General features: G+C 32.4%; 2 protein-coding genes across 2 annotated transcripts in view; one reads left to right on the top strand and one right to left on the bottom strand.

The window, feature by feature from the left end:
• Nucleotides 1-18,705, bottom strand: part of LOC129944902 (hemicentin-1) — a 287,304-nt gene that overhangs the window by 93,241 nt on the left and 175,358 nt on the right. Inside the window, exons 6-8 of the mRNA XM_056054565.1 lie at nucleotides 9,418-9,618; nucleotides 2,067-2,218; nucleotides 1,789-1,933 (exon numbers count right to left, since the gene is read on the bottom strand). Coding sequence (XP_055910540.1) covers nucleotides 1,789-1,933; nucleotides 2,067-2,218; nucleotides 9,418-9,618 — 498 coding nt within the window. The remainder of the gene's footprint in view (nucleotides 1-1,788; nucleotides 1,934-2,066; nucleotides 2,219-9,417; nucleotides 9,619-18,705) is intronic.
• LOC129953893 (facilitated trehalose transporter Tret1-like) lies at nucleotides 2,881-5,072 on the top strand. The gene is made up of 5 exons (XM_056067424.1): nucleotides 2,881-3,018; nucleotides 3,086-3,244; nucleotides 3,734-3,876; nucleotides 3,938-4,046; nucleotides 4,107-5,072. The coding sequence occupies exons 1-5, from the start codon at nucleotides 2,961-2,963 to the stop codon at nucleotides 5,024-5,026; spliced, it is 1,389 nt and encodes a 462-aa protein (XP_055923399.1). The 5' UTR covers nucleotides 2,881-2,960; the 3' UTR covers nucleotides 5,027-5,072.

An 18,705-nucleotide genomic window follows, 5' to 3' on the forward strand; every position in this document is an offset into this window, starting at 1 on the left:
GTTGTCTTTGGTTTTTGTTTGGTGCTGATCTTATTGAGACATTTTTTCCATCATCAATCTCATGAATTGCAAAAATCTACTTCAGTACGAGTGTGATAAAGAGAGACAATATATTTTTGTAAATAGACTTTCCAATTTCTCATACTCACTAGATTTTGATTTTGAATTACTTTCATAGAAGTGTTACGTCCAAAATTATTTATTCTACGAGTATATATACGCACTCTTAAAATCTGATGCTTGTTAACAAATATCATGAAAGAGGTTTTTTGGTGATAAATAATTTTGACATGAAAATCAAAGTAAAACCAACCACATGTCTCACCCAGACAAATTTCTTGGTGTTAGATTTATCGATCTTATGACAACATATATGGGGAAAGCTTTAGTTTGTTTAGTTTGTCAAACTTATCCGTTTGTGCAGAATGGCGATGGAGAATGCACGCTGCTTTGTCAGGGTCGTAAAAGATATCACCGATGCATTTGATGTCAAACAAATTTTAAGACAAGGCGAGCACTGTGATGCAACTTTTTCAACATCGTTCAACCGTCAATACTAGATGCACAATCTTCCAAAGGTCCATCCAATTATTCGGATGAATCGATAGGTTTAGTGGTCGATGAGAACAAGACAAAGTATATATTGTAGTCGTTCTATTAAAACTCCCTAAGTCCATTTTTTGTGTTTAAGATTATTATTATTAAAAGTATTAAAAGTTTGAAATCAACATGCAAATTAATAGATTTTGGGAGTTTTAATTCTTTATTATTTAAAAATGGTGCATCGTTAAGCTTAGGGAGTTTTGAAAAATATAAACTTTGTTATTTGCATGAACTTAGTGTATTTATTTCATTTTTGCGGAAAATGGACTTAGGGAGTTTTCAAAGAAAGACGACGATATATGATGTCACCAAAAAAAGACATTGAACGAAGACTTTTTTGGAAAAAACAGTCACTATGGCCAGCTATAAATTTGAGATAGTTAATTACTTTCTCTAACTAGGCACCGCTATAAATTTAGACAGTGAAACCAGCACTGAAATAATGCAAATAATAACTCTTGCAAATCACTGCTTCTTGACTTAGAATATAACTCGCTATTAAAGTCCTTTCTTGAGCATTTAAATTCACTAGCTATAAGACGCTCATCATTTCAGTTCTCATTTATGAAGCTGAGGTTTGGATCCTGTTAAGAAAAGATTAGAGCGTCTAAGGATGCTTTGAGAGAAAAATCCTTCGGTTGATTATTGGTCCCGTCCCGGAGAGCGGAGAAGAAGATACAACGACGAACTGTACGGGTTGTATAGCAACACTGACCTGATTATAAAATTTGAAGTCCAACGACTTAGATGGGTGTGTTGTGTAAAACAAATGGACATCAACGCTCCAGCCCGGAAGCTCTTCGAATCGAATGGGAAGGCACTAGCCAGTAGAGGAAGACCGCGACTCAGGGGGGGCACCTAGGTGGGATAGAAAACCTAAACCAACTTGGCGTGTGAATTTGTAGACAGCTATGCCAAGCTAGTTGGGACACACATGTTATTTGAGGCCAGGTTTACCCGGACTGCAGCGCCACCTTTAGTTAGTAAGTAGATGATTCATTCGAGTGAAATCATAATATTGCCCGTATCCTAGCTAAATGAAATAAGGGAAGCGTAACTGTGCAAACCTGAGTTTTGATAAAGAAACTAAGTTAAAGATGCACTATAAATACAACATTAATAACATAATTAAGAACTTTGTTTTCAAAATTTTAATTATAAAGGTAAAATTTGATTATAACTTACAGAAAACATTTAACTTCATTGCAGTCTCTCTAATTCCATTTCGCACAAGTTCATTTGTTGCACGACAAGCTAAGCCTTTGCCATGGTCTTCCCTTGTTGGCGTTAGAGATAAAACGGATATGCTTACATTTCCATCTTCGGATACCTGTTAAAAAAAATTAAAAAGAAGAGATTTAAAATTGTGTGTAACATTTGCAGTGAAATTTTTTAAAATAACGTACTTCAATTGTAGATATGTTTGTGTAAAAAAGAAATGAACGTTTAGGAAATATTTTTACCTTTTGACTGTGCCCATGCAATTCAATGTTGCCCATCCACCACGTAATCTTTGCTGGCGGTCTTGATCCTATCGCTTGACATTCAATTTCATATTTTCTATCCGCTGACATTGGTTGATTGTTAAATGATATTTCCACCAAAAGAGGTCTTACTAAATTATTATAAAAGAAAAAAAAGATAAATTACAGTTAAGGTTTTGAAGAAAAATATTATGAGGTTAATGATTCTTAGAAAAATTTTAAAGAAGCCTTTAAAATTTGTAAATGTAATGAACAACAATTTTTTAAAAAGTCAACAAATGTATAACTGAATTGCACGAACTTCCTAGGTGCCTTAAAATAAATCTAAATGACATAAAACGTATTATTGGTATATTTCAATTATGTACGGTACAAAATATCGGCCTAATATCCACTCTGACCTCGACGGCACACCCCCATATCCTTTTCTTTCAAGTTAACCCAAAGAAAGAAGCCCAACGAGGCCTTATCACATGATTTGGACGGCCTGTTGGACGATTAAATTGGCCAACAAAATCACAAATTGCACTTATGCATTTTGATTTGAACGCCCATTACCATTAAAAGCCGCAAAGACTTTAACGCGTTACTCGGTTGTTTATCATTGCCAGGCTCAAATTGAATTAGTCTGAAATTGAGAAATATCAAATGAAATGCAGAAAATAACTTAGGAGTGGTTCATTTTTAACATCAACCTTTAAAATTTAACCACTCTTTAAATACATACACAATACAGTGTTTGCATACAAATTCACTCTATAAAATTAAAAAAACTATATGTTTTGATATACTTGTTTTTTAATCGAATGCCAGTATGTATTGTATGTCAAAAAAACTATCAATAATTTTGTTTTATCCAAATATTAACTGTAAATGGAATCCGAATCAAATCAATCGTCAAAATTGCGTCTTTTCCTGGTTGTAATTTTTGGTAATTTGTTTTTCTGTTTATTTTGTTTTGTCTACAAATTTAATTCCTTTGATTTTTATAAATAAAGCAAATCTTTCAAGTTTTACTCTTGGAACGTGTATAGCATGGCCTTCACCAATAATGCCAAAATTAAGAGACAAAACTGATGATAGTCCAATTGATTTTGCCATAGATAAGGCTCAAGAAGGGTGGATATATTCATTAATTTCAGTTGGAGCTGGCGTATGTGAGTAAAAAAAAATCGAATAGATTAGAACAAATATTTATACACTTTTATAGTATAGAAATAAGTTACGTATCATACAGAATACACACTGGAAATAGATACTTACAAAAATATGGGACATATATAAATAAATGTCATTACAGCTTAACTGACACAAAAGACATCCGTCGAAAAATTATAACGCTTTTGATGACATCCACGATACCCAATCAAGGACGATTAACACTAGGTTCTGTGAATTATGAAGGGCTCTGAAAACTGCTCTACTTAAACAATCCGGTAGTTTCAAATTTCACACTGAACAGATTCATATTAATCACTTTACTTTTGTTTCGAAAAAACGGACCATTATAAGATAAGACCTTAAAATAGATGAACCTTAAGTACTATTAAATGTGGAATTCTAATCTGCGGCATTTAAACTTTGAATATAAAAAAACTGTGTTGCATTAAAAATTTCTTATTTCATGTTTTTAATTTTTTTGTCAGCTGCTCTGATTGCTGGACCTCTTGCAGATCTAATTGGTCGAAGGTTTACAATGATGATAGGGTCATGTATGTTTACTCTTGCTTATGCGACAATGATGATAGCAGATACAATTGAAATCATTTATGTGGGACGGATTTTAGAGGTTTATTTATTTTGTTAATTGATGTATTCGAATCTTTACAAATACTATTCCATATACATAGGGTTTGGGAGCTGGCTGCACAATGACAGTTGTCCCAATGTACGTCGGAGAGATTTCTACCAAGGAAAGCCGAGGCTCTACTTTAAGTCTTATGATGTTATACATGACACGTAAGATTTGTGTAATAAATTAAATTGATCTGCAAGCTATAATTTGATTTTCCTATGCAGTTGGAATGCTTTTTGTCTATTGCATTGGTCCGTTTACTACATACCATGTCATGCAAGTTTGCTGCATATCTATTCCTTCACTGACGTTTTGGGGCTATTTCCTCCTACCAGAAAGTCCATACTATTTAGTAAGAAAAGATATGGTCGATAAAGCACTTCATTCTTTGCAAATAATTCGAGGTCAAAGTGAAGAAATTGTCAAAAAAGAACTCCCTGCTATTCAAGAATCAATAGACCAAATCAGGGGTATGAAAAAAGGTCGATGTCGTGATGTCTTAAGTAATAAAGGAAATCGAAGAGCTCTGATAATTGTCTTAGGCATGATGGTGTTTCAACAATTTTCCGGAGTAGTTATAATTATCATAAATGCACATACCATTTTTATGAAAGCCCATGTTTGTTTTGGGGCAGCTGTTTCTGCAATTATTGTTGGTATTGTTCAAGTTTGTTCGAGTGTCACTCTTCAATGCATTGTTGATTTATGGAAACGCAGGACATTATTGAGGTTATCATCCATCGGAATGGGATTATCTCAATTCACTTTGGGAACATTTTTCTATATAGATATGTGTTGTGATGCATCACATATTAGATGGATACCTTTGTTGGCATTTATTGTGTTTCAACTTTCATACCGTATTGGATTTGGTCCTTTGCCATTTACTTTTTTAGGAGAATTATTTCCACAAAATATCAAATCTATTGCAGCCACTTCAGTAACAATTACATGTTGGGGATTGGGATTTTTTATGGGTCGATTTTATCCCTTGTTTGATGCATTTTTTGGCACTCATATTGTGTTCTGGACATTTTCAATGTTCTGTTTCTTGGCTTTTCCATTTGCACAGTTTGTTGTTATAGAAACGCATGGTTTAAGTTTAAATGAAATTCAAGAACGGTTACAAAAATTAAATCAATAGAAAACTAAATTTATGAAAAAAATTGTAAACAAAATTGAGAATAAAATTACGTTGTTGCATTAAAATTTTCATAGTTTCATTGAAATAAAGGACTTCCGAACAAAATATTACAGGCATTGACTTAGCTATGGTGATAGTTTATTTGTAAAGTTGTTGTCATTTTATGTTATTCTATCTGCGTCTTCATTTTTTCAGAACTATGGTAGTGATAGGGATTCCATTATGTAAGGAAAAAACAATCTAGCCTTTTGACATGTGAGATTGAATGGCTTCAAGTTACTCAAAAAACGACCGAAGTCCATACTATGTGCTACATCCTATATATAAAGATCGTTCTTGTTTTGAGCGATACTGGCCATAGTCCGAAAAAGCCCAGTATTTTCGCTGAAGTTGGGCTAATAGGCCAAAAGCCGTCAAAAAATGTTGAAAGTGCAGTTCATTAAGCATAAACAACGTAATGTCATATTCTTAATTTGTGTGATATTTTGATGTAACACTCATATGGTTATGTTACAAAAGATACATTATTTTCGATTCGAGTCTATAGAAGAATGTACGATATTACCTGAAATACTACTAACTTTAATTATTAATTGCATGCCTTTCGTAATTTTAAAATTGATGTACGAACCTATGTACACATGCGTATACATCTCCTTTAAAACCATTTCATTAAGTTTCTACTGATATTGAAAAGTCAAAATTTACAATTTGATGGTGGCATTGATAGGCAAAACGAGGATCAGAAAATGCGATGTTTACTATGGCGACTTCTACCGAGAAAACCACCAAAGCTTATTCGGATGCGGCTTTGTCATTGTATCCAAACGTAGCCTACAAGTCTGGATCTAAAGGTGAATCAACAAGAGCCTCATGACCATCCGAATCCAAGCTTAATTCGGCAACAATATCCTAATCGCACACGCCCCCAAAGAAGAGTTGAATTACAATACCAAGGATATGTTCTTGGACAAAACATATGAGCAGTGTTTCAGCTACGATTTTAAAAGTGTACTTGCCGATTTGCGCTGTTAAGCACGATGATCCATTCTATATAAATTACGAAAGCCAAAAATTCCGTTTTCCCGACTTAGACAAAGTATAGATTTCAATTCTATCCTCAAGTTTAACTAATTCTCTGGAGAAGATGTCTTGAATGCCGAACTCTTCAAAGCAGCTGAAGATATTTTGGTTAGGAGCATGCACCAACTTATCTCCACGATATGTTCTAAACAAAGCATGCCCTCATCCATACTGAAAAAAGGAGACCATCTAACGCATTGCCTATGACAAACAAAAATTGATGAATGCACCTTGGGTCGTTTCTTGAGAAAATAACTTAGCGTGATCTACGGTAAAGTATGCATAGAAGATGAGTAGAGAGGAAGATGGCACCACAAGGATCGAACAGAAGGATAAAAACCCAACTACTGAGATGGCTGAATCACGTAAAGCGCATGGAAATGGATCAGATGGCACGCACAAGTGGAAAGTGACCGCACACAACTTTGATGGCACAATTGGAGACATCTACGAGTAGCTTAGCTAAGCACCGAGCTAAATAGAAAAGTTTATTGGGTGAAGTCCTTGTTCGTACAGGAAGTAAGTGGAAGGTAATATTTGATAATTTCTAAAAACATGGTTTTTATCCACGTTTCGTTTTGAGCCATGCTATGAAGTGAATTGTGAAGCATGCTTCAATGCGTGCACTACAACACTATTAGCTTTCTACAACATTTTTCCATTACAGAAATTCCAACATGTTTTAGATTATTACTTATTTTTACACATTTTGATTGATTATTTATAAAAATAAAATGTAATACTTAATTGAACATTATTCTTTGCTAAAATTAATTAATTTAAAAAACCTGTCCCAAAATTAAAAAAAATACATTAATTCAATCAAACAAACTAAATATTTTTTTCTAATTAATGATATGATGAGGTATATAATTTTAAAATGTGACCAAAATAATTTATAATTGCACACAACATTAGAGCTTAACTATGTACCCAACTTAACTAGTATTATGACCTGGATTTCGATTATGTATCAAATAAGTAGATATAAATACACTGCATACCTAAATGCATATGTTTGAATTCCTATTTTCCGTTAATTAAAAAATAAGCCATTGAAAACTTGTGTTCTAATCAACGTATATATAGCAATGCCAGTATCTATTTCGGATATCTGTAATCAATGACATTTCTCTGAAACAAAAAAACATTGTTTCATATTCGTTTGTTTGCCACAAAAATCTAATCAATTGGTTTTATACTGATGCGTATTAGATTGGTACATAGTATGTTTGTGTTATGTGCGAATTAATGTACCAACATTTCAATACAATAGATAAACATGTATGCTAATATAATATAACATATTTTGAAATCCAATTTGAAATTGTGTTTTGTTATTCCAAAAATTCGATTACAACTACTTAATTTAAATTGTGCATAAACATGTAGCCGAGATTGATATGCATCGGAACATTATTTGGTTATAGAGTTTTGACTATTGAATTTTACTATTTTATCATAGCTAAGAATAAGAGTAATTTCAAAATTGTGTTTCTACAAATGAGAACTTGGGAATTTAGTTTGATGAAATTCACCAACTGAATCACATTTTTTTAAATAGGAAGTCAGTACAAATTTTAGCTTATGAGCGATAAAACTTTTTCAATAGAATACCAAAACGACTATCTACATTTTAAAGTTCTGTCTTTTTTTGTTATACATTTTTTCAACTTCATTTTTCCATAAAAAATAAGCAAGCCACGTATCACAGATATTAAAATTGTTATTTTAGATGAAACTGTAAATTCGATCCAGACAAAACAAATAAAAAACAAATTTTAAAAATTCACCTCATTTTACTTAATCTTGTTTCTTTCTTTCTCAGAAACAACTTCAACAATTTCCGTTGAATAATATAACTGAACAGCTAGTTTCTTCATTTCGATTTCACTCGAAATGAAATTGAATTCGATTCAAAACATAAATTGGAGTTCTCGAATTCACTATTATCGATATCGATTTAACTTTTTCGACCAGAGGAAGTTCGTGCGATTTTAATTCCACAAGAGAAAATCGTTTAAAAACAGTGAGAAATTGCTGCTTCTGCTTTGTAGTTGAAGGAACCGACAAAGCATTTAAAATAGTTTTTCAATACGCCAAATATATTTTTCATAACGTTCATAAACTAAGATTCAACACCAGATTCTTTCCCAAACTATCGGAAGCTTCTTATGACAAAGAACTGCAAACCTATGTATGTATGTGTACCAATAGAACTCGAATAAAAACGTCTTAAAAAAATTATTTCACTTAAAATAATTTCGATTTTCAAGCTATGACATCGATCGAAGGGTGTAACCCAGAAAACATTTTCTCTCGATTTTCAATTTAGATTGCAAATTATCTACCCGATTTCGGGAACCTAGCTGTAAGCCTTAAAAAAGTGATTAATTTGATGATGATAAGTGGCTTGTAAAATGCTTTTCAAGTTACGTTTGTTATTTTTATGACAAATTGCAATAATTGGAAGACCAAAACGGGATGTAAGTGTTGCGACATCGCTATAAATTCAGACATCAAACGAAGAATAACTTCATTCCACTTAGAAGGCAATTGAGTAGTAAAGTCTTCTCAGGAGCATTTAAAGTCACTACGTATTAGACGATGATCATTTATTCCCATTTACGGCAGTTAGGCTTGGACCCTGTCAAAGAAAGATGAGAGCGTCTTAGGATGTGAGAGAAAAATTCTTCGGGTGATTGATACAACGACGAACAGTGCGGGCTGATCTGTGACACTGACCTGTTTAAATGAATAAAAGTACAACGACTTATATGTAGGGTTAAGTTGAACCAATGTATGTATATCAACGCTCCAGCCCGGAAAGTGTTCGAATCCAATCCCGGGGTATGGCGGAGAAGAGGAATTCCGCAAAGCAGGTGGCGCACGCAGTTGGCAGTGGACTTCAACCAACTTGGCATTCAAAATTGAAGTCAGATTGCTATAGGAACCGACCTGGTTGAAGGCGCATGTTGGTTGAGGCCGACAGGTTGGTTTAGCGAAATCTTAAGTAACAAAGTTTTTTGTGGGTTTATTTGAAAAAACATCATTGACTTCAATTTATTAACATCGAATTGAAAGATTTTATAGCGGATAGCTTAAAAAAAATGTCTGTATAAGTTTCAAATTACATTTAATTCCACTAATTTGATAGACATGATTAAAAAACTGATCTATTTTTAAAAATATATGACATTTATCAGATGTTCGATATCACTTTTTTGGTTCATATTCTTTTATTATTTCAGATTAAATAGTTAGATAGTTAAATATTTTGAAATTATTTAAATATTAATTTTACTTACAGTACAGCTCGATGGTGATATTGGTTGATACATATTTTTTATGAAAATTACTGGCTTGGCATGTATAAATAGCATGTTGATGTATTCGTGACAAATTTCTGACAACTAGTTTACTATTTACAGTTCCATCATAAGAGAAGTCAGTTATTCCATTTTGCATTTGACCATTCATGAGCCATGTTACTGTAGGCGCAGGAATTCCTGAAAAAAATAGACAGAAATATAAGCTGTTAAAAATATATTTTATCTTTGTTTGTTTTAAAGTATTTATAAAATTTCTTTTACTATTATTGTACTATTACATTAAGAAATAATATGTTTACTATTAGCCTGCTTCCTACTTACTTGCATTAGCTTTTTTTTTAAAAAACGTAAATGTACGTTCATATATACATATGTAGATATTTAAGAAAAAGTGTATGATCTATTTTAACAATGGTATTAACGATTGAGCTTTTTCCAAATTTTATTCTACATCATTTACAGAACAAAAATGGAGCCGTTGTGAAACCTGATGCCATAAAAACCTTCTTTAGTTTTTCGGATCTTTTCTACCAAAATATATCCAGTTTGTGTAGATAGTTTAATCTTCCTGATACAACAAATATTGCTTTGGTTTAATTTTCATAAAGTTACCTTATTGGAAAGTTACCTATTAGAAAAGTGAAATAAGGTATATTTTTAGAAGTTGGTCATATTGCACTTTGAAATAGTGAAATAAAACCAAATTATTTGGAGGCAATAGGGTAAATTTTCAGGAAGTCCCGTTCTTTCACTCTTGTAAATTGTAACAAGGCCAACGATTTCAATCCAAATCCTTTAATGAGCCCAAGCAAAGGGGTTGTACCTCTTCAGGTGTAGTTAACAAAAACCAAGAGAAATAACTCCATCTTTCAAGAATAATCATTATTTCCTCTTTGTGAAAGTACAAAATATACCACCTACATTAATTTGTATAAAGTGTTATAATTGATTCCGGAGGGCTTGGCACGTAGCACGCATGACTAAAGATGAACCCGGAATGTCTGTCCTTTGCGGTATGATATGTGTTAGAAGACAGCTGGGAAGAATATGCCTTCGTAAGAAGGATGACGTAAAATAGGACGTTTGGTACGCAGCTGAATGGCCTTGGTCAACAACCAGGAAATATCTAGAAGCATGTTGATTGAGGCCCGTCAGGATCCCGGTTATGGCATCGATGATAGAAAAAAAAACAAAATAAGTAGGAAAGTAAAGTGTAATAAGACCAAATTTCATAAATTAGCCTTATTGCACACTGCAGAAGTGATAGAAGACCATTTTTTTAAAGTTTGTCTTGTTTCACTTGGCAGTACAGTGAAATTCTTCCTTATTTCTTTTTCCCTTGAACATACAAAGAACCTATAGAAACTCCTTAACTTCATTATTTATTTGTGTCTTTCTACCTTTCCATGTCATCCAGTACTTCAAGTAATAACAGAAACAACAGAAAATCTCCGATTTTTTTTTATTTTGGGGTTAAAGACCTCTCCATACTCGATAAGTACCTGCACTCCTTTTTCACATGGGATTTAAACAAAAGACTAGGAAAAACATAGCACCCACAACATATCGTATACACACCGTAACCATCAGCTACTATAGGCATTGTAGAATATTGTTCACACAATGTTTTGTGGACATAACAAAGCGGACTAACAACAGTGACAGCGCAAAAGTCAAGAAAACTTTTTCTCATTCTACCTAAAACCTAACTATTTTATATATATGCATGTAACTAGAGCTGCATTGAGTCCCTATTTTTTGTCAGCACATCAAGCTATTGCAACTATAATGGTGGAAAACCCAATTAAATCTCAAAAGTACTCCTTAATGACTGTTTTCTTGTTTCAAAGTTTTTTTTTGTATGATCATTGTTCTCTGCAGCTCCTTATGAGTATACCTACCGCTAGTACCTACCTACATAACTTCTATACTCTCCCTTTGTTGCTGAAGGTTTGTGTTGAATCTTTGAGTACTTATAGTTCTGAATACTATGTTTGTTTGCATCTGTATATAAGACTATACCGAGAAATAACTGTGCAAAAATAAAAATCTGCTTTGAAAGCCTCATGGGAGTTTTTGTCGCCTAATGGAAAAAACAATAACAACAACACAAACCACATAGACCATGTCTAAATGTTTCCGTGCCGTTTGCAATAAAATCAATGATGTTAAAACAAATGCAGCAGTAGCAGACAAAAAGGTGCTCCAATTAAACAATAAACATGTCACACATTTCCGTGAGACTTGTTGGCCGGGTAGCAATGTGCTTTACATTTGGAAAGGTAGGAAGCTAAATTTTAATAGTTTTGATGAGTTTTTTTTGTATAAGAGGAGTTAAGCCATTATAAGAATAAAATTATAACTTTTTGAATTCACACAAATGTCTGACATCAACTTGATTAGATTTCATTTTACACAAATCGGAAGTTTATGTTGACTTAGAGCGAAACTTTTCTTGACAAAAAAGGGGTAAGTTAAATCCATAATTAGAAATAGATTTCAAGGTAAATTGCAAAAGACTGTAAGCTTTGTATATAATATGGACAATTCAATGTCGGTAAAAGTCTAACTAATAACAACAATCGATTTTTTCAAGTTCTTACATCGGTAGATAAAATGTATTTCTTTTTATGAAATTCGACAAAAATGTCATTCATTAAAAGTTTCTGAACTAAAATTTTATTTTAAAAATATTGAGACACATAATGTTTGACGAAAAACACCTACATTTAAACGAATGTGTTTATTTTGCAAAACTCAAATTTCAGAAAAAGAACAAGTGTTTCTGTTTAAGGTGTGTGTTTAATCTAGCATCAATATACCTAATTATAATTACTTTCATTTCTTTTTTAGATTAAGAACAATAATCAAGAATTGTATTTATTGGATTTAATTGGCACATTGTTTTCTTAACTTCCCATAGGAATTTATTGTAATGGGTCCGATATGTCAAATTGATTGTTTTAACATTTCTCTGCATTTCAAGGTCCCTGATTCGAAATAAAAGATTTTTAGCAAAATATCTGTGTGTACGTACGTTCGTGTGTTCGTACGTCCGTACATCCGTACGTTCGCGACGTTTTTTCATTGTCCATAGCCCAAGAACAAAAAGAAACTTCAAATAACTTTTGTTTTACAGAAGATGCAGAAAGGGCTCTCTAGAAAATTGCGTCTGTGGGTTTTTACCATAGCAGTTAAAAAAAGGTGTACATTTTGGTTAACCCTAAATATTACACGAAACAATGCCGCTAGAGACTTGAATTAAATTGTATATAATATATTGCAACGATACGAAACAAGTATATTTTTTGAAAACCTCCTTTAGGAATACAAAGTGATTTTATCTCCAAAACAATTTTGTGCAACGAAAAATAAAGTTTTTAACATCAGGTAAAATTTTGAGAAAATAGAATCGACAGTTTGTTTTTTAAAAACAAAAACTTATAAAAAAACATTACTCAAAGTTGGTAAGAAATATTTTTCGACTCAAATATCTTTTCAAAACTTTGAGATATTGGCTTTAAACAACTTTTATCTATTCAAAAATATTCTTGTCAATATTCAGTAAAATTTTAAGAGAAATAGAATCGACAGTTTTCTTACAAAAAAAAACTAAAAATTGATTTTCGACTCAAATACCTTTTAACAAATTCGATATCATGGCTTCTAAATAATTTTAACTTCTAAAAAAATATTGTTTTAAGCATTCGCAAAAAATTTGAGAAAATTCGAATGGGCAGTTTTTTTACAAAGAAAATAAAAACCTAAATAATAAATGAATAAAAGTTGGTAAAAATTTACTTCCGATTCAAATAGCTTTTCAAAAATTAAAAACATTGTCTTCAACTTCGTTTTATTTCATAGAAAATATGTTTTTCGATATTCAGTACTTTTTTATAAAAATCCAACAGCCGTTTTTTCATAAAAAAATAGTACTTAAATTTGTTAAAAACGTATATTCTGTTCCTGATATCTCTCCAATTAATTTCTTTCATCCAATTTGTAAAAATTCAAGAAATGCTAATAGCATTGGTAAAAAATTGTTTTCGACTAAAAAAACTAGATTTTCAAACTTAACTATATTTTTATGTGGAAAATATTGTTGGTAATTTTAAAATTGTTGTATTGTTGGTAATATTAAAATTTGTAAGAATAATTTAACTAACAACTTTTTTAGCCCAACATAAAAAACTACACACTTTTAAGCAAGACAAATAGGCAGACGGAAGCTATCAGTGTGGGTCGCATCCCAGCCTCTTTTCTTTTACACTTCAGAATTTTCAGAAAGTAGTTAGCTTATATTTAGCAAGCGTCAAACTACGATCGGAGGCTCATCATAAGTGCATGTGTTAGTTGTTGTTATGAAAATAATACAATTATAGACTTACGCACGAATTATTACAGTACAAAAAAATAAAATAAAGGCGTTTACGATAGTGGAGCACTGGTTCTAAACAATGATTTTAATCCCATCTTATTCAAATTTAAATCTATCGATGAACAGTTTAAGTTATATAAAATGCTCATTCGACTTAAAGCTTCATTCTTCCCATAGTTAGTTTTATGAATGTCAATATGTGTAAAATCAAAGGTAAGAAGGTAATGAGTTCCGCCTCTATAATTTAAATGTACACAAGCAAATAAGGTGCATAATATGGTACGAAGCTTATTCAAGATGAGGACGAACATGACAATTGTAAAAGGAAAGGAATCATTCAACTCTTTTGTTCAGCATTTATAAAACCAAACAGAGCACTTAAAATAAAATGAATGTGATGTGTAAATTCTGAGTTGAAACAGAAATGAACACCTACATCTTCCTACATCTTTAAATGTGGAGACGCGACCGTATTTTGGCTGATATACAATAATCAAATACACTGCCGATTCGTTTTTTAGTAAAAGTTATCGTCTGGCATTTTAAATAGTTGAGGGTGAGGCTATTTTCCCCACACCAAAATCTGAAACTATCAATGACGGATTGGGAAGGGAAACGGTCATGGGTAGTCCATTTTTTTAAAATGTTCTTGTCATCAGCAAAAATAAGAACTTCCCTTGAGCGTAGATATGACGATACGTCCTTATTAGAAAGCATGAACAGAAAAGGATTAAGATGGCTCTCCTGGGGAATATCAGATTGAGCAACAAAAGGTTCCAAGGGAATGGCAATTTGTAAATTTTACCTCATATGATCTGTCTCAAGGTGTGATTTGATCTAATCTAAGAAAAAAAGTGAAAAACCAAGAGCTTTGAGTTTCAATAAAATAATTCCGATGCTAAGTTGGTCTAAAGCTTTAAAAAAGTCAGTGTATTCACAGTCAACTTCATAACCTTGTTCTAAAGCGTTTGAACATATGTTTATGAATGTAAGGAGATTTGTGACAGTTGATCTTTTTTTCACAAAACCATCCTGTTGTTCGAAAATGAGTTTTTTACTAAAAAATTCTACACTTTACCAAACAATTTGGGAATGCAAGAAAGCTTTGGAATGGGCCTGTAGTGTGTTACATCCACCTTGTTACTTTTCTTGAAAATTGGTGTTAGAAATGACTTCTTCCATATACTGGGAATTTTGCCTGTTTTTAGAGAAAGTTTCAATAAGAAAGTAAGGGGTTCAATTAAAGCATTACTATACACTTTTTGTATGCTACCGGGGGAATACCATCGAGACCGGCTGAGCAGACATTGTTCAAAGCGGATAAAAGACCAAGGTCCGTAATTTTTTGCGAAAAGGAGTGAACATTATGAAAATATACTTCATCGACTTTTTCAGGGCTATTAACAAATGACTCTCGGAAATTTGTTGCGAAAGCTCTACAGATATCAACAGTTTATCTAATGAAAGTTTCTTTTAAGCGAAGTTAACTGGAAAACCATCTGATTTTTTCTTTAAATTAGAAAGTTTCCAAATTTTTTTAAGATTCTCTTTCAAAGAGGTGCAGTGTCCATATCTGTAACATAACTAGCATACACAAAATTAGAAAGAGCTTTAAATTCGTTAAAGAGTTTAATCTAAAAAAATTTGAGATAAGTTTTCTGTTACGCAGTAAAAAATTTGAAACTGCTTTGTCAACATTAGAAAATGCTAAAGTATCAGCAATTCCAGAAGTGGTTAAATCAAGAAATGGTTTTATTTCAAGACACGCTTTATTTGGATACGATTTTTAGTACGTTCTGCTGCAGATGAATAATTTCATTATCAAACTGATTTCAAAACAGCAAAGAACTATAAAACCAAAATGTATTTTAAGTTTCGTGCGTAAAAAAACTACGTATAAAGATAGTGTTTTTCGAAGGTTTTATAGTATTTAAAATTAAGTAAAACACTTGCACTCAGTTAAAATAAACTATTTTGAGAGCGATTAACATAGGTACCTACTTTATGTTAATTTAAGTTATTCACAACGGAAAACGTCCTCACTCTCAACAGTATATAACTTGAGGCAAAAATTTAAAAGGTAGGTTTAGTATTAAACATGTTCCATTAAGTATTCTTTGCAATCGCTTGTGTCATGCGGAAAATGTTATCCTCATACCTACTTTTTTGATCGTATTTACAAAAATAATAAGCAATGCAAGCCTAATAGACACTTTGCCTTTAGAAAGATGAACGAAGGAAGCAATTAGTATGCTTCGTTTAAAAACGAATGGAGTATCAGTATAGAATTATTTTAGAAAACACAATTTATGGTTAATACATAATGATAAAGGTTAATGTTCTTAAAAGTAGGCGTAAAAAAGCTGACATTTGCGGGATTTCACTGTTATTATAAGTGAGAAGTAATTAACATTACATAATATTAATAATAATGGGAACCAACACAGCGTGTTTTAATATACATATTTAGGTGAATTTAAATTTTTAAAAGGCTAAAGGTTGAATGTGACTTATGTTATACTGCTTAGGAGTAATCTCTTTTTGAACAGAATCAAATTTTTGTTTTAACTTTAAAATAGAAAAATCGTGATATCAATTTTTTGTTTGGGCCTAAGATAAACTAAACATGAGAAAGCCTTGTTTTTGTTAACATTCTTAGAAACAGTAAAATTCGTTAGTTCTTTCGTTTCTATATCCGTACTTTATGAACAAAATTATGTATTGTCAACATTTGGTTCTTCTTAATTCAGTTTGGTCAAAATAAAACATTTCAAAATACTGTTATTGGTCCTGAAGAGAAAAAAAGTATTGATTATGTAAAAGAAAGTTTTAACTTTTCTCTTTTATACTATTTACAGTATTTGTAAGTAAAAAAAATTTTAAAAAAGAATATTTTTGAGAATAAGGCATCATAACAACTTTTACAAACCCCTTTCAGTAACGTACCGGTGAAAAGAAGTTCAGAGATACAGTATAATAAAATTAATTCAAATTTGCTTCACATTTTATACCACCTAAAATGCAGAACACTTTCACAAACAATCTGGCATATTCGTTTTATTAAGTATTGTGAAAAATGTCTTGAAAATCTTCGGAAAAAAACAAAATACTGAGCTAAAATGTATTTAATTTTATATAAAACGTGGTTGGTAAGATTGGTAAATTTTTGAACAGCATACAACAGAAAGTTTTTTTAACAATCTGCAAAGAACACTAACAAATATATAGGTCTAAGTTTTCCAAGAAGCTCAACAAAAACTTTAAACAAAATTTAATTTCTTACCTCTAGAAATGCATGTACGTACAGAATGCTTTCTATCAAATTTCTATAAAATGAATCTATTCACTCTATCGCTTGATTAAAACCTCGATTTTTTCCACGAAATCGATAACACTTAACTTTAATTTGAAATGGAATTTTTTTAACTACCTTTTATTACCTTCGCAAATTGAATGACTGTACAAAAATAAAACACATATTTTTAGAGTCTTTTTGAGCTGATTCAAATAACACCAGAATCAACATCATCCAAACTTTAATAATTTGAGTAGGATTTCCTATAAATTAATCTAGGTTAGGTTAGGCTAAAGTGGCTGCCCGTGACGGAGTAGGACACACTTATTTATGGACGCAATATAGATATTACCGTAAAAATAAAAGTTAAATTATATTTTATGTAGTAAAACAAACCGCAATAAAATAAAAGTTAAATTATATTTTATGTAGTAAAACAAACCGCAATAAATAAGAGAAATGAGGAATGCGACTCACACCGATAACTTCCCATCTGTCTATCTATTTGTCTTGCTTAAAACTTTAACCAAATATTTATAATAATCATGTAAGAGATTACCCCTTTTATAGCCGATACCTATATTTATTTTACGAGACATTGTGAATCGAACAACAATTTTTATTTTTATTAAAGCAACTGACATTCGGATTTTTATAAAAATTCTATTGAATGTGGAGCAAATTATTTTCTATAAGATAAAATCAGTGATGTTCAAATGGTAGACATGTGCATTTAAGAGGACACAAGCGTCCACAGGTTTTTCCCAAAACCAACCTCTGCCTATCAACTCCTAATCTCACCTCCCCGTGGTGAACATCGGGTGCCTAGTAACTCAACTGGAGATTGGTTTCCAACCCCAGTGGAAAGTTGTTGGGGGCAGCAAACGAGAGAGGTGGGGAGAGGTGTTTCCACTAATGCACCTCTTCTTATCCAGACGGCAGCGGAGGAATTCCCGAGATGGAATCAACGGTGGCGTCTATAGTTCCAATAAGGTTGAACTACTTAGTGAACACCTTATAGGGCTTCTTTGACTTATTCGGAGCCCAGGCCTATAAGGAACGGTTTTATCCGCCTCCCCATCCTTGGAGTTATACTCAGGATCTGTCCCTCCAGGTTGGGGGTTGTGCCGTCAGGGTGACTTCCTGGCCACGTAAAAGCTTTCATACTTGCGAAGCACCAACAAGCCTCGGATATGGACGGATTTACTGTTGACAACCAACGCAACGAATAAAGGACAACAAACTTCGGATATGCACGTGGAATGTTAGGTCTCTTAACAGACCACGTGCGGCCGAAGAATTAGCGGAGGCCCTAAACCGCTATAAAGCAGATATCACCGCGCGCAAAGCGGCGCTGCATAAAAGGACTAGAGCTGCTCGTGAACTCTATAAGCAGAAGAGGCGAGAGGAACACCGAAGGAAAAAGAGAGGGCATGAGAAGCGTGCGGTCGAAGATGTAGACAGGTATAAAAGCGGGAATGAATTTCGAAAGTTTTATGGATAGGTGAAATGAAATTCACAGGTACATAAACCTAGAACCGAAGGCTGTAAAGACGAAAGTGGAAACATCATAGTGGAACCGCATTCAATG

This window comes from Eupeodes corollae, chromosome 1 (genome assembly GCF_945859685.1).
Source record: "Eupeodes corollae chromosome 1, idEupCoro1.1, whole genome shotgun sequence".
Taxonomy (NCBI): Eukaryota; Metazoa; Arthropoda; class Insecta; order Diptera; family Syrphidae; genus Eupeodes; species Eupeodes corollae.